Source organism: Chiloscyllium plagiosum, unplaced genomic scaffold (genome assembly GCF_037043375.1).
Source record: "Chiloscyllium plagiosum isolate Xiang-an unplaced genomic scaffold, Cpla_swu_hap1 HiC_scaffold_4, whole genome shotgun sequence".
Taxonomy (NCBI): domain Eukaryota; kingdom Metazoa; phylum Chordata; class Chondrichthyes; order Orectolobiformes; family Hemiscylliidae; genus Chiloscyllium; species Chiloscyllium plagiosum.
In genome coordinates this window covers 130,449,192-130,465,445 of record NW_028270142.1, presented here as the reverse complement: position 1 = coordinate 130,465,445, position 16,254 = coordinate 130,449,192, and the positions used below count along the sequence as shown (strand labels likewise).

Here is a 16,254-nt window from a genome sequence, read left to right as displayed (position 1 = left end):
TAGAGAAAAAATAACTGATGGTTCATGAATAAACATCTGAAATCATTGTATGTATCACAGTGCAAAATCTGGATGCTTTTAAATCATTGTAGCTACCCCTGCTGTTAATTGATAAATGGTTGAATTTTCATTCATATTTACTGCCTGTCGAAATTTGTTCTTTTATCTGTGTCTCACATTTCCCCAGCAGTTAGCTTCTTAATAACAGATCAGCTAAATTGTAAATCTCTGTACTCCCAGGAGGGAGGGGTGTGGAGAGGGGTGGGAGGGGGTTGCTTTCAATCTCCAGCTGATGTGTTAGTGGCAAATGTAAGCTGACGGACTTTGAACAATTCCAGAAAAAATATTGTCTCAATATTTGTAATGCAGGATCAGGGTGCTTTTGGGAGCAGGGTCACCAGTCAGAACATATGGAAATTCTTGCTAAAACTATACAAAACACTAGATAGATCACAGCTGGAATATTGTGAACAGTTTTGGGCCTCTTATCTAAGGGAAAGATATACTGGAATTGGAGACAATTCAGAGAAGGTTCACTAGGCTATATTATGTATAGAGAGACTGTCTTATGAGGAGAGATTTAGTAGATTGGGCCTCTACATATTGGACTTCAGAAGAATGAAAGGAGACCTTATTGATAGATATTTGAACAGTAAAGGAATTAAGAGTTATGGTAAGCAGGCAGGTGAGTGGAGCTGAGTTCTTGAAAAGATCAGCCATGATCTTATTGAATGGCAGGGCAGGCTCAATGGGCAGATGGCCTACTCCTGCTCCTAGTTCTTATGTTTTTGTGAAACATACAAGATTCACTTTAGACTTGTAAAGGTGGACATGGAGAGGTATTTTTTTTCCCCCTTCTGAGAGAGTATAGGACTACAGGGCATGATCTTAGAATAAAACTTGCCCATTTAAAACAGAGATGAGGTGGAATTTCTGCTTCTCTCAGGGGATAGTGAAATTGTGGAATTCTTTACTACAGAGGGCTTTCAAGGCTGGGTTGTTAAATATATTAAAACTGAGGCAGGCAGAGATTTAATCAGTAAGTGAATCAATGGCTATGGGGAAACGATACGAATGTGGATTTGAGGATTACCAGATCAGCCATGATCTCATTGATAGTAGAACAGACTTGATGGGCTGAATGGCTAACTTCTGCTCCTATGTCTTATATACATCCGGCAAATGATGGTTTGGGCCAGTGGATTCAATTACCCTGTCCTCTAAGAATCTTTTGGCCCTGATTAAAACCTTCTGAACAATATGAGCACTCTGCAGCACACAACAAATGTGGAAAGCCATAATAATCATAGGCACATATCAAACAACCAATTAAAAAATCCCACTGTACTTTGAAATCAACTGGTTTTATTGGCACTCCACTTTAAGATAAACAACATGGGTTGGGCCAGTATGGATTTTCTTTCAGGGATTGCAGCTGTGCACCAAAGCGAATGATATTTGTGAATGAACTTATCGTAAGACAAATAAAGTTGAAAAGAAATTAGAAATTCAATGATTGTGTGAATAGGAGGATGGAAAACATGCTAATTATTTTTAATTCATCCTCAAAGAAAGGACAGAATGTTTGGCTGAGAGACCCAAAGAATTGGGCTGAATTTTCCAGACATAGGGCAGAATCATAAAGGGGTCTGAGTGATGTTGGCTGTGACAGAATTGGGGAATAAGTAGGGCAAGACCAATATTGACATGATTTTGAAGCTCCTCGGATGCTGCCTGAATTGCTGTGCTCTTCCAGCACCACTGCGTTTCTACTTTTCAAAAGTGGCCTGATGAGATTCTCACTAAGCAGCGGCAAATTGCCAACTGATTATTGGTTGTTGAATGCCATGTTAACAGGCCAACCCGTCTCATTAATATTCAACCTTCCATCTTACCAAACTCACCAAACAAGCTTAACATCAGGAAAACTCACCAATAAAACCAGAGCCTGATGGATTCAGCTCACCGCTTGCTTTGAACGACCTCCATGTTAGAGACAGGGCACCAATAACTTCGGGCATGCTCCATGGGCACTAATATCCTATTTACATGGATATTGGCATCTAACATGTCAACATCTAAGAATCCTCATGCATCTCTCTCAACCACTTACAGTACGCATCTGCACACTAACAGGAATTCTGATTGTAATGCTGCAACAAGAGTACTGTGCATTCAGGGACACACACCTAGCTCATGAACCAGATCAGGCTGTATCTCTGGCCTGAAAACAACAAATGCTGGAGATCACAGTGGGTGAACAGCATCAATGGAGAGAGAGCAAGTTTGTGTTTTGAGTCTAGATGACTCTTCATCAGAGTTGGAGTGAAGTGTGTAGGGGGCAGCATTTATGCTATAGTTTGGGAGGGGTGAGGGTTGAAGTAGTGGGTGAAAGGTGCTGATGAAGAAAAGATGTTGATAGTTCAGATTAAGTGACTGGAATGTGAGAATGGCAGAGACAGTGGTGTGTCTCCTGCCAGACCTGAGTGGAATGGGGGGGAAGGACATGATAACAAGAAACGGAAGGAAAGGGGGTTGGTTCACACTTTAAAGGTGTTGAACTCAATAATTAAGTCCAGAAAACTGTAAAGTGCCTAGTCTGAAGATGAGATGTTGTTCTTCCAGTTTGCGCTGTGATTCACTGGAACACAGCAGCAAGCTAAGGACAGGCATGTGGGCATGTGAGCAGGACGCTGTGTTAAAATGACTGGCTATAGGAAGGTCAGGATCCTGCTTGCACAAAGACAAGAGGTGTTCTGCAAAACAATCACCCAGTCTGTATTTGGTTTCTTAATGTAGAATAGGCTACATTGGGTATAGTGAATACAATACACAAGATTGTAAGAGGTACAGGTGACATGCTGTTTCACCTGGAAAGACTGTTCAGTCACTTGGATGATGAGCAGAGAGGAGGTGAAGGGGCAGGTATTGCACCATCTGTCGTTACATAGGAAGGTGCCATAGAGAAGGGGATGGTGTTAGTGGTTGTGAAATGGACTAGGGTGTCCTGGAGGGAACAATCCCCGAAAAGTGTAGACACGAGTAGAGAGGGAAAGATGTGCTTGGTGGTGACGTTTTCTGAAACGGCAGAGGATGATCCTTTGATGCTGGTGGGTTGAAAAGTGAGGACAAGGGGAACCTGATCATTCTGTTATGAGTGATGGGAAGGGACAAGGGCAGAAGCACGGGTGATAGGTCGGCTGTGGTTGAGGGCCCTGTCAACCATGGTGGGTGGGAAATCATGGTTGTGGAGGAAGCAAGTCATATCAGCAGCTTTGTTTTAGAAGGTGGCATCATTCAAACAGATATGACATAGGCGAAGCAACTGGGAGAATGGGATGCAGGTCATGAGATGTGAAGAGCGTAGTGAAGGTAGCTATGGGAGTCAGTGGCTTTGTAGTGGATTGCAGTGGACAGTTTATTCAACAAAATGGAGACTGAGAGGTCAACGAAAGAAAGGGAAATGTCTGAAATGGATGATGTGAAAGTCACAGAGGGGTGAAAATTGGAGGCAAAATGAATGAAGTTTTCAAAGTCCTGACGGGAGCATGAAGCGGCACTCAGACAGTCACTAGTGTACCGAAGGAAGGGTTGTGGGAACGGGCCAGTGTAAGACTGGAACAAGGATGGTTCCACAAATCCCATAAAGCAGCAGGGCATATTTGGGATCCATGCGGTGCCCATAGCCATTCTTGGATTTGGCAGAAGTTAGATGAATGAAAGGAGAAATTGTTCAGTGAGAGAACGAGTTCAGCCAGGCAGAAGACAGTGGTGGAGGATGGGGATTGTGCAGATGTCTAGTCAAGGAAGAAGCCGTGAGTTCTCAGACCATCCTGGTAGGAATGGGGTTATAGAGGGATTGGACATCCATGGTAAACAGGACGCAGTTAGATCCAGGGAACTGGAAAATGTCAATATGGTGGAGGGCATCAGAGGAATCGCGGATGTAGATGGGCAGGTTCTGAACAAGTGGACTGAGGATGGAGTCAATGTAGAAGGAAATGAGCTCAGTGGAGCAGGAACAAGCTTATACAGTGGACTCACTGGGGCAGTCTAGTTTGTGCATTTTGGGAAGAAGGTAGAAGTGGGCTGTCCAGAGTTGGGAGACCACAAGGTTGGAGGCAGTGGGGGAGATCTCCAGAGGTAATGTTCAGATGTGGGGTCACGGCCTGGGGATGAAAGGAAGGACTATTCGAGAGTAGGCACTGAACCTCCACAAAGTAAAGATCAGAATGCCAGACTACAACAGGATCAACTTTGTGAGCTGGTTTGATAATAAAGTTAAGTGTTGGACCTAAGGGAGTGAAGTGCGGCAATTTCAGAAGGGGACAGGTTAGAGTGGGTATCTCTGGCCTGTTTGTTTTCTTTGATAGTGCTCACTCACTCTGAGCCCATTTAGTTGAATTATATTGACTTGCTTTTTTATGCCTTTTTTGCACCTTTCCCCCTCAGCCAGCGATACTAGGCTCTTTTTACTACAGTCCTCAGTCAAGTCAAGGGAGATAACCTTTGCTCTGTGATTCCAAGCACAGTAAGTCAACAGCAGCCTCCGATACCTGTCCAGGCCTGTGTTGGAGTGGTCAGGGTCAGGATGCTCCCCTCATTAGAGGTGAGGAGCCAAGTGACAGCTAGTACACCATCGGTCTTGGCTCTTTCTGCCCTAGCGTCAATTATTTTGCTCCTCGAATGAGGGAGAGGCAGGTATAATGGAAGATGAAAGTGGGTGGCACAGCTATTATTGCTGATGCAGGTGGGGAGGTGACCCGAGTGATGTTGATAGGAGTTGGGATGGATGACACAAAGTGGGGAAGGTATTTCAGGCAATAGTGAGAGTGGTAGAATATGAGTCCTGATGGGAGGTGGGTACCTTAGTAGTCCAACTTGTCTGGGTACACAATGGGCTTTTAAAGATGGAACGGATGTAAGCGATACTGGTGAGTTCCAGCATAGCCACATGGCGAACTGCTCTGGGAATGGTGTGTGGTAAGATGTGGTGGAAATTAGACATAAGAGATGCCAAAGTGGCATGATGGGTAAGTAACAAGGCGAAAGTGAGGACTGCAGGTTTGGACATTAGAGACGAGAGTGTGGTGCTGGAAAAGCACAGCAGGTCAGGAAGCATCCGAGGAGCAGGAAAACCAACATTTCGAGCAAAAGCCCTTCATCAGAAATGAAGCTGGGAGCCTCAGGGTGGAGAGATAAATGGGATGGGGTAGGGTTGGGGGGAAGGTAGCTGAGGTGCAATAGGTGGGTGGAGGGGAGGGTGAATGTGATAGGTCAGAAAGGAGGGTGGAGCGAATAGGTGAGAAGAAAGACAGGTGGGTCAGATCATGAGGGCAGTGCTGAGCTGGAAGCTTGGAACTGGGATAAGGTGACGGGAGGGGAAGTGAGGAAACTGGTGAAATCCACATTAATGCCGTAGGGTTGGAGGGTCCTGAGGTGGAAGATGGGGCGTTCTTCCTCCAGGCATTGAGTGGTAAGGGAATGGTGATGGAGGAGGCCCAGGATCTGCATTTCCTTGGCGGAGTGGGAGGGGGAGTTGAAGTATTCAGCCACGGGGCCGTGGGGTTGATTGGTTCAGGTGTCACAGAGATGTTATCTCAAGTGCTCTGTGAGTAGGCATCCTGTCTTCCCAATATACAGGAGACTGCAGTGGGAGCAACGGAAACAGTAATTGACATGTGAGGAAGTGAAGGTGAATCTTTGATGGATGTGGTAGACTCCTTTGGGGCCTTGGACGGAGGTGCGGAGGGAGGCATGGGTGCAGGTTTTGCAATTCCTGCAGTGGCAGGGGAAGGTGATGGGAGGGGTCAGTGGGTTGTTGGGGGGGCATGGACCTGACCAGGTAGTCATGGAGGGAACGGTCTTTACGGAAAGCAGATAGGGGTGGGGAGGGAAATATATCTCTGGTGGTGGAGTCCATTTGTAGGTGGCAGAAATGGCAGAGGATGATGCGATGTATACAGAGGTTGGTAGGGTAGAAGGTGAGGATCGGGTGAATTCTGTCCTTGTTGCGGTTGGAGGGGTGGGGTTCGAGGGCAAAGGTGCGGGAAGTGGATGAGATCTGCTGGAGAGCATCATCAACCACATGGAAGGGGAAATTGCGATCTTTAAAGAAGGAGGCCATCTAATGCGTTCTGTGGTGAAACTGGTCCTCCTGGGAGCAGATGCGGTGGAGGCAGAGAACTTGGGAATAAGGGATAGCATTTTTTCAAGAGGCAGGGTGGGAGGGGGTGTAATCCAGGTAGCTGTGGGAGTCGGTGGGTCTGTAGAAAATGTCAGTGTTGAGTCAGTCACCGTTGATGGAGAAAAAGTCCAGGAAGGGGAGGGAAGTGTCAGAGATAGTCCAGGTGAATTTAAGGTTGGGATGGAATGTGTCGTGAATTAACGAGGCAAGTTTAGTAAGACACGGTGAGATAACATGTGCAACCAGGATTTGCTATTGACTGGCTCCTGCTTGCTGCTGGTTCGTCACACAGAAACTGCTCCTGGAAAAAGTGGCAGAAGCTAGGACCATATTGGGTAACTGATTTATGATTCATGCTCACTCCCAGCCTCAGTCCTTGAAATAGATTCAAGACACAGATGAATGGATTTCTACAGATTAAGGATTTCAAGGGATATGGAGATAGTGCAGAAAATGGCGTTGAGATACAAGATCAGCCATAACCTAATGAATGGTGCACCAGGCACAAGAGGCTAAATGACCTCTGCCTGCTCTTATTTCCTATGTCTCCAAACCCTCTTCCCAGCAGGTAACATCCCTGCTATTAATTCTGCTTCTGTAATCACAGATCCTGTCAGATTTGCTAAGTATTTCCAATGTTTTCGGCTTTCATCACAAATAAACTAAGCAGCAGCCAATGAGTAATGTGCACCAGCAGCTCTCAATATTACAATAAATATTCACATGGGACAAAATATTGATGGAGAGAAATGTAAAGCATAATGTTGCTTGTTTGTTTAAACAGACAAATGGATTCTAATCAATTAGAACGAAAGAGTAGGAGTTTGTTCACCTCTCTAAATGTCCACTTTGCAGACCTGACAACAGCTGTGACAATAACCTGTTCCCAAAGAACTGAGATCTTGTAAAAAGGCTTAACTGTCAGTAAATCTGTCACTTCCTTTTACCTGAGTCTTTTAATCTCCCATTTTCTGTTCAACCCCCATTGCCCATCTCACTTATCACCATTTCATGCCATCAGGAGAAAGCTTTATTAATGAGTATCCCAAGGTGAATAAATTCTAAAGGAAAATCAAGCTTGCACAATTCCGAAGAGTCTAACCTGTTACATGAATATAATTCTTTTGCTTTTCAAACTCTCACTGATTTCAATTTGAAGAGCCGAATGCCTGCACCTCATGTCAGTAATAAAATGCCATTGGTCAAAGAAAACATTCGAAGAAGGATTTTAAACAAAGTGCCCTTAAAGAAGGTCCATTACAGTCCTTCAGTGTTGACTTCAATTTATGCTTTTCATCTCATGAAAACCTTGCTTTCTGTGATTACATTAATTTTCTATCAGGAAAAGAAATTGGCAGGCACATAATAGGTGTGAGAATTTATTATTTTCCCTCTCGCACTTACTTTGATGAAGAGTTTGGAGAAATTCAACTTCTTTCCAACACTCTCTTTTGTTTGAGCAAGTTTCTGGAAAATAGGTCTTTACACAATGGGTAGATATTTTCTATTCAACCTGCTCAGAGTGATGTTGGAGAAGCAAGGAGTGACTTGATTGAAACATTGAAAATGCTGAGGGTGTTTGACAGGATGGATGTAGAAAGAATGTTTCCTCTTGTGGGAGAATCTAGAACGAGGGATCACTATTTAAAAATGAGGGGGCATTGTTACAAAATTTGATACAGATAGAAGTATTTTTTTTCTCACAGAGGGTCATGAGTCTTTGAAACTCTATTTCTTAGAGGATAGTGGAAGCAGAGTCTTTGGATATTTTTAAGGTAGAGGTAGATAGATTCTTGCTTAGAGTGGTGCTGGATTCTTGTTAAGCAAGGTAAGGGGGTGAAAGGTTATTTGGGGTAGTTGGGAATGTGGTGTAATTAGACCTCACTAATTGGCAGAGCCTTGCAGCCTGCTACTGTTCTGAGTTGGTCTGAACTTCACAGTCTAATAGATTCTTCCCACAAAAAGCCTTGCTGCATTCTTCCTGCACATACAAACATACAACTTAGGAGTAGACTATTCAGCCCTTCAAACCTGATCGGCCAATTGACAAGATCATCGTGGCTTATCTGATTGTGGCCTCAACTCTACTGTTCTGTATACGGGCTACCTTTTTATTCCCTTGTTAGTCAAGAATCTACCTAAACCAGCCACCACCACTGCCTGGGAAGGATTAATGACAGTCTAAGGAAAAACAAATTGCTCCTCATCTCTGTCTTAAATGGGAGACCACTTATTTTTAAATCAGTGAAGTGAACCTTACTTGAACTGCTCCTAATGCAATCATTTCCTTTCTTAAATAAAAAGAACAAAATTGGACTCAGTACTCCTGATGTGGTTTCATCAATGTCCTATATAACTGTAGCAAAACATCCCCGCTTTATACTAGATTTCCTTTGCAACAAGTTTGACATTCAATTTTCCTTCCTTCCTCTGTATCCAGAAACTAGCTTTAGTGATTCATACACCAGATATCCAAGTATGTAGCACAGAGCTGTGCAATTTCTCTTTGCACAAATGGTTTGGTTTGCCATTTTTCTATTCTTTTTGCCAATGTCGACAAATTCTCACTTCACGACATTGTGTTCCACCTACCAAATTTTTCTCCACTCACTTAAGCCTATCTACATCCCATTGCATATTCCTATCCTCTTACAATTTACTGTCCTTTGCATCTTTGAGTTATTAGTGACTGCATCCAAGTTATTGATATAGGTCATAAATTGCTGAGGCCCAAGCACTGATCCCTGTGGTTACAGCTTGCTAATGTGGAAATGATCTATTGATTCCTACTGTCTGCTTCCTCTTAACTAACCAATCCTCTATCCAAAGCAAACAAACTAGAAACAACCCTGCTTGTAAATCTGAAACGCACTCAACCTCAAGTGTTTCTCTCTCCAAAGCAACTGTCGGATCTGCTGGATATTTCCCAACACGTTCCCCTATTCTTATTAGTCTTATGTTTACACCTACCTGTGCAGGGTCCATATCATTGAGCATGACGATTGAAGTACAGTGGTAGTCTAACACGAGCCTCCAGAAGTCCTTCACAGTGTTCGGTAAGGGATGTTGAGTAACAATGAAAGCTGAAGGTTGCTTGTAACTCTGTGTGGGAAATAAGAGAAAGGATGATACAACTGGCTTTTTCTTTCCTCGCTGCACATATTGTCAGAGGGACCCCAAGCCTACAAGTAGCTGCTGCTACCCCGACAAAGTCTCTCAACTTTGACCCAATGTTTCCATTGTTTTCACTTCTCAACATTGCCAAAAAAACTATACTTTCCCAAATGGCTGAGTAGATGAATCACTTGTGGTGTGGCAGTGAGTCACGAAAAGCAGGAAAGTTCAGCTTCGTTCCTCTGTTATGTTTGTTAATCCCAGCTGAGTCAACAGTTGAGATGTCAGGAATAGCTTACTCCTGCAAACCAAACATTTCCTGGTTTCAGTCCTGTAGCACCTACTGGGAAGTATGAGTCTACCTATGGGTGTATGTATATGCGATGATATGTGCCCACGTGTATGGTATGTATGATGGTGAGCATGTGTGATTATGCTTGAGTGTGTCTGTGTGTGCATGTGAAATGAGGACAGCATCAGGCTAGGCTGGGCAGGACAAAGAATTTGAACAGTCCTCCTCATTTCTCAGTGATCTTTCCCTCCTTGCTTTCTCAAATTCATACATGTCATGATTTAGACACGAGCCAGGAGGTCTAACAGACACTGCCAGTTGAACACAGCACATAGTAAAAGTATGAGATCAGCTGGAGTCGGTTCATCCTCTGCTTCTGATTTTCAATTTGCCTCTTCCCCTCTCACAGTGGCTGCCCCCAACTGGCATACATCCCTGCTTATGACTGAAAACTTGCTATGTGCTGAATTACAAACTGCATACTCGGTGTCCTACTACTGCTTACAACCCGCCAGCCAATGGGTTTGGGCAAATGTTTCTAATCGATCATTTTCTCTATTCTTTCCCTTCACAAAGATGAGATGTCCGTTTTCCACAGGGCAAAGGACTAGTCAAAGCAACTGGATGGCATTCAGTAGATGCTTTATGGGTTGCTTGAACTATAGCACCACCATACAGTTGGGGGCGGCACGGTGGCACAGTGGTTAGCACTGCTGCCTCACAGCGCTAGAGACCCGGGTTCAATTCCTGCCTCAGGCGACTGACTGTGTGGAGTTTGCACGTTCTCCCCGTGTCTGCGTGGGTTTCCTCCGGGTGCTCCGGTTTCCTCCCACAGTCCAAAGATGTGCAGGTCAGGTGAATTGGCCATGCTAAATTGCCCATAGTGTTAGGTAAGGGGTAAATGTAGGGGTATGGGTGGGTTGCGCTTCGGCGGGGCGGTGTGGACTTGTTGGGCTGAAGGGCCTGTTTCCACACTGTAAGTAATCTAATCTAATCTAATCTAATCATACAGTGCTGTATAATTAGCAACAAGGTCTGGAGGAAGGAGCAGTTAATGGAGTCAGCTTGAGCAATCAGAATATGGGATGCTGGGTGAAGGAATGGTAATGTCACTGCACTAATGATACAAAGGGCCAGGTTAGCCCAGGCTAATTTCTGGGAGGATGTAAAAAAAGATACAAATTAGGAGTGGGATCAAGTCATTCAGCCCATTGAGCATTTATAGACGGTTCGTAATATTATGGCAGATCTGACGTGGTCTGAACAACATTTTCCTGCCTGACACGGCAACCAATAGAATTTAAATTCAGTCAGTTAGGAAATAAACACAGAGCCCGCTGTAGAAACTCAGCAAGTCTGTCAGGATCTGTGGAGACAGAAACAGAGATAATGTTTTATGATTCATCTTCAGAGCTTAAGAAGTCATACTGAACTTGAAATATTAACTGTCTTCCACTCTCCACAGACCCTGACAGCCTTGCTGAGTTTCTTCAGCATGCTCTGCATTTGTTTCAGATTTCCGGCATCAACAGTATTCTGCCTTTTTTTATATTTTTGTGTTGGACGCTGAATGCTGGAAGCCTCCATCCCACTAAAGAACAAAGTAAAAGATAGTTGCCACAGGCTGGCAGAGGAAACTTAACCAATGAAGAGCAGGTGCAACAAGACATAGCACAAGAACGGATCAGTAGCTCCTCGCTGTAGTTCAGACGGGCAGTGGTGACACGTCTGTAGGGTCTCACTGGGTGAATATTTCTAAAAAGCTCCAGACCAAAAACAAGAAGCTCTAATAAGATGTTTTGACTCTGGTAGATCCATGCTCTAATGCAAATTTTGGTGACAAAGAAAGATTAGAAAGGTTCATACTGAATGATAGAAGATTTTTGTGAAATATGTTTAATTGTATCGTATTTTATTGAAATCATTGTGTGATCCACATGGCTCAGCTGTAGCCATGCCTGTGGTAAACCAACAATTTCTACCACACCACACATTGTTTAAAACATAGGATTTGTATCCATGACATTTGAATTTATACTCCACTGATGTTATATGTAATGAGTGATGAGATGTATTTAATATATTATCTTTAAAATGATCAATTAAACATTGAAGAAATGGAAAAAATAAAAAAGTAAGTGGGAAATAGAAAACAGAAAATGCATTGTCTTGAGGCTTCTTGTAGATATCATTATTGGAAAGAACAACAGCTACTTACATCCATTAGGGCAGCGTTGATGTAGTTGCTACTTTCGCCATCTATTGTGATCAGGAATGGGAGGCATCTGTCTGGTGGGAGGACATCCATGCATCGATTCTTCTCATGGTTTCGTGGTAGAAGTGCTATACTGCAGTCCTCCACTCGTAGGTTTGGGGTCACCATGTTAAGAGTCTTATAAAGATAAATGACAAATATTTGACACAAGAATATGGCCTGAGAGGAGCCCCTTTCACCCTTTGACCCTATTCCTTTGTTTGATAGGTTGTCTTGCTGTAGACTCTATCCAACTGATTCAAAAGGCAAGTGACCTCTCAGAGGTAAAGCCTCTTGTTTCAGGGCACCAAATTCATAAAAATCACCAAATCATTATCATGGTTTACATCACAAATATGGCATTTGAACTGTATATTTATCCAGACCCTCACATGTTAATCTGTCTAATTGTTAACTTCTCCACTGCTGCCACAGAATTAATTTTAAAAGTATTTCCACTTTTCACCTTGAATTTTCCTTTCTACATTCGTTTTTACCACCAATAACCATTTACTGAAAGATATGTGCGCGTATGTCAGGGTTACTGTTGCTCACCCACCAGCTCCCCTATACACCCACCTCACCTGCCCACCACAATGTTAAATCCTTGATTGGTCCATTTCACCCAAACAAACTTTTGAGAGCATCCTGTTCGATGAGTGGTTGAGTAGATCCAGCAGATCAAATCAGAAGGATTAGAGGGGAGGCAATGGCTAAGTGGTATTATTGTTAGACTATTAATCCAGAGATCCAGGAAATGTTCTGCGCACCTGAGTTCGAATCCCACCCCAGCAGATTTTGGAATTTGAATTCAATAATAATATGGAAATAAGAGTCTAATGATGACTATCAAACCATTGTCCATAGTCAGGAAAATCTCACCTGTTTCATTAACTTCCCTTTAGGAATGAAATCTGCCTTTTTTACCTGGTCTGGCCTACATGTGATTCCAGACCCACAACAATGTGATTGACTCTTAATTGCCCTCTGGGCAACTGGGGATCAACAACAAATGCTGGCCCATCCAGTGATGCCCACATCCTGTGGATGAATTTAAAACACAAACCAGATTCACAGGTCCAACTCGATAGTTAATCCCTCCTTGATGGAGATACCTGTCATCGGCATCCCCAGTTTGGAGACTATGCTCAGATTGGAACTTGCATTCTCTCATACCATGGCATTGGCTCTTCATCTCTGGTATATGACACATGGCCCTGCTTCCTTTGCCCATTAGTGGCGTGAACAAGATTGTGATTCACTATGAGAAAACCTGAAACAAGTGCCATCCATTTTGGATCTAAAAGTGTCACCTTCAATGATGTATTGGATTCTATTAGATAACCCCAAGAACTAAATGAGTTTGTGATTTCTTTCACCCTATTTAATCATAACAAGGTTATTTGGTTCTTGTTCTAGTTTGGTGATGAATGCAAGATGATGCAAATATACTCCTTCTGTCTATTAACTGACATTGTAGAGCTTTAAAATCACCTCACTTCTCTATCAGCAACAGCACCCTCACCACCACCCCAAAGTTTCCCTGCACCCCAATGCCCACACAGGCTTTTTGGTAAGTGAAGCAAATTCAATCACATTGAGGATGTGGATTTGTTTTGATCAGGATTTGAACCTGAGTAAGATAATGGCCCATGGTGTTAGAGGTAAGGTGCTAGCATGGATATAAGATTAGTTATCTGGCAGAAAGCAGAGAGTTGGGATAAAAGGGTCCTTCTTAGGGTGCTAGCCAGTGATAAGTGATGTTCCGCAAGGCTCAGAGTTGCAACCGCAACTTTTCACTTTATATATTAACGATCTAGATGAAGGAACTGAGGGCATTCTGGCTACATTTGCAGATGATACAAAGATAGGTAGAGGGACAGGTAGCATTGAGGAGATGGGGAGGCTGCTGAAGGATTTGGACAGGTTAGGAGACTGGGCAAAGAAGTGGCAGATGCAGTACAACATGGGAAAGTGTGCAGTTATGCACTTTGGTAGGAAGGATAGACTCATGGACTATTTTCTAAATGGGGAGAAAATTCAGAAGTCTGAAGTGCAGAGAGACTTGGGAGTTCCAGTCCAGGATTCTGTCAAGGTAATCTTGCAGGTTGAGTCAGTAGTAAGGAAAGCAAATGCAATGATGGCATTTATTTTGAGAAGACTTGAATATAAAAACAAGGATATACTTCTGAGGCTCCATAAGGCTCTGGTTAGACCACATTTGGAGTATTGTGGCAGATTTGGGGCATCGTATCTCAGGAAGAATGTACTGGCCTTGGAGCGTGTTCAGAAGAAGTTCATAATAATGGTCCCAGGAATGAAAAGCTTAGCATATGAGGAATGTTTGAGGACTCTGGGACTATATTTGATGGGGTTTAGAAGGATGAGGGGTGGCTCAAATTGAAACTTACAGAATATGGAATAGCCCGAACAGATGTTGGGAAGATGTTTCCATTGGTAGTAGAGAGTAGGGCCCGAAGGCACAGCCTTAGAGTAAAGGGAAGATCTTTTAGAACGGAGATAAGAAGAAACTTCTTCAGCCAGAAAGTGGTGAATCTGTGGAATTCATTGCCATAGATTGCTGTGGAGGCCAGGTCATTGAATATATTTAAGGCTGAGATAGATAGGTTCATGTGTATCAAGGAAATTAAGGGCTACAGGGAGAAAGTGGGTGAATGATGTTAGAAACTTATCAGTCATGATTGAATGGCAGAGCAGGCTCGATGGCCTGAATGGCCCAATTTCTGCTCCTCTCTCTTATGGCCATATGGTCTTTATGGACCTGGAACTCCTTATCAATAGCACTGTTGGTGTCCCTTCACCAGATGGCCTGCACTGTTCAAGGCTCATCACCACCTTCTCAAACAGTAATTAGGAACAGGAAACGAATAAGGGCCAATCCAGTGTTGCTCGGATCCCACGAATGAATTGGTCAAAAAAATATGTAACTGGCTTTTACAGAAAACACGTTTTCATTGTTCACAAGTGCTTTTGCTTACCCTATACTCCTCCTTTATCTGTGAGGAGTTAGTCTGTGGCTCCAGTTTATTCATCTCATAATATGCAGACCTGAGCTGAGAGGCTGGAATTGCTGTATCTCCACACAAACAGGCCTCCAGGATAGCATCATGGATGAACACGTACTGCTCCTGTTGAGTTTGAGAAGAGAGAGTGCATGCAATTTTCAATCAAAGTGGAATCATTTTATGTGCAGGAATTAATGATTCAAAAAGGCTTTTCACAGCTGCATTTTCTGAACACCAAGTTTAATGATTTGTTGCTGAGTAAGATGTAATTCATATCACAGCAAATGATCTGGAATGGTTTCAGTGTACATTAAGCAATAAACTACGGCACAATAATATCCTCAAACATAGTACATCTGATTTTTATTATCCATTCACTGCAATACTACTTTCACATTCTTTAACTATTTGACTGCTGAATAATCATATTGTCAGACAAAACCCTCCACCTTCCTGTACAAGAAACAGTCATCATTTCTCAGCTGTAGAATTGTGCAGAGCACTGTCACGTAAGTGGCTCTCTAACGTAATGTTTAGGATGCGATTGGCAGTAAGTCAAACTGCCAGTGCTGTTACAAAACAGATTGTAGAGTGTTTCATCTGACCTTTCCTCTCTCCTTCCAGTGCAAAAGCAATCATCCATTATTAGAAATGTTATCATCATAGGGAGCTAAGGATTATCTTCTTGGAGTCCAGTTTGACCTGAGTTCTTTGCAAATATTAATATCACCAAAACCAAACAAAGAACTTGCCTTCAAGAACTCAATCCTCATTTGTATAGGAGTCAAATTTAGGCAAACCCTTAGTGCCCATTTTTAACTATCACAAAGACCCCACCATGCTTGCAAACTACCATCCTATCTCTAACATACTATTTCTTTCCAAAGACTTTAAACACACTGGGGTTTTTGAACTCTGTTCCCATTTTTCATAGGGGTGGCACGGTGGCTCAGTGGTTAGCACTGCTGCCTCACAGCGCCAGGGACCCAGGTTCGGTTCCAGCCTTGGGTGACTGTGTGAAGTTTGCACATTCTCCCCGTATCTGTGTGGGTTTCCTCCGGGTGCTCTGGTTTCCTCCCACAGTCCAAAGATGTGCAGGCTAGGTGAATTGGCCATTCTAAATTGCCCATAGTGTTAGGTGCGTTAGTCAGAGGGAAATGGGTCTGGGTGGGTTACTCTTCGGAGGGTCAGTGTGGAGTTTAGAATAGATTACTTACAGTGTGGAAACAGGCCCTTCAGCCCAACAAGTCCACACCGATCCGCCGAAGTACAACCCACCCACACCCATTCCCCCCTACATTAACCCCTTCGCCTAACACTACAGGCAATTTAGCATGGCCAATTCACCTAACCTGCACATTTTTGGACTGTGGAAGGAAAC

General features: G+C 43.4%; 1 protein-coding gene across 7 annotated transcripts in view; it reads right to left on the bottom strand.

The window, feature by feature from the left end:
• LOC122548881 (receptor-type tyrosine-protein phosphatase mu) overlaps positions 1-16,254 on the bottom strand; it is a 903,264-nt gene that overhangs the window by 21,509 nt on the left and 865,501 nt on the right. For all 7 annotated transcript variants that reach the window (XM_087986678.1, XM_087986679.1, XM_087986680.1 and 4 more), the window contains 3 exons: positions 14,847-14,996; positions 11,812-11,985; positions 9,158-9,289 (listed from right to left, as the gene is read on the bottom strand). In XM_087986678.1, coding sequence (XP_087842804.1) covers positions 9,158-9,289; positions 11,812-11,985; positions 14,847-14,996 — 456 coding nt within the window. The remainder of the gene's footprint in view (positions 1-9,157; positions 9,290-11,811; positions 11,986-14,846; positions 14,997-16,254) is intronic.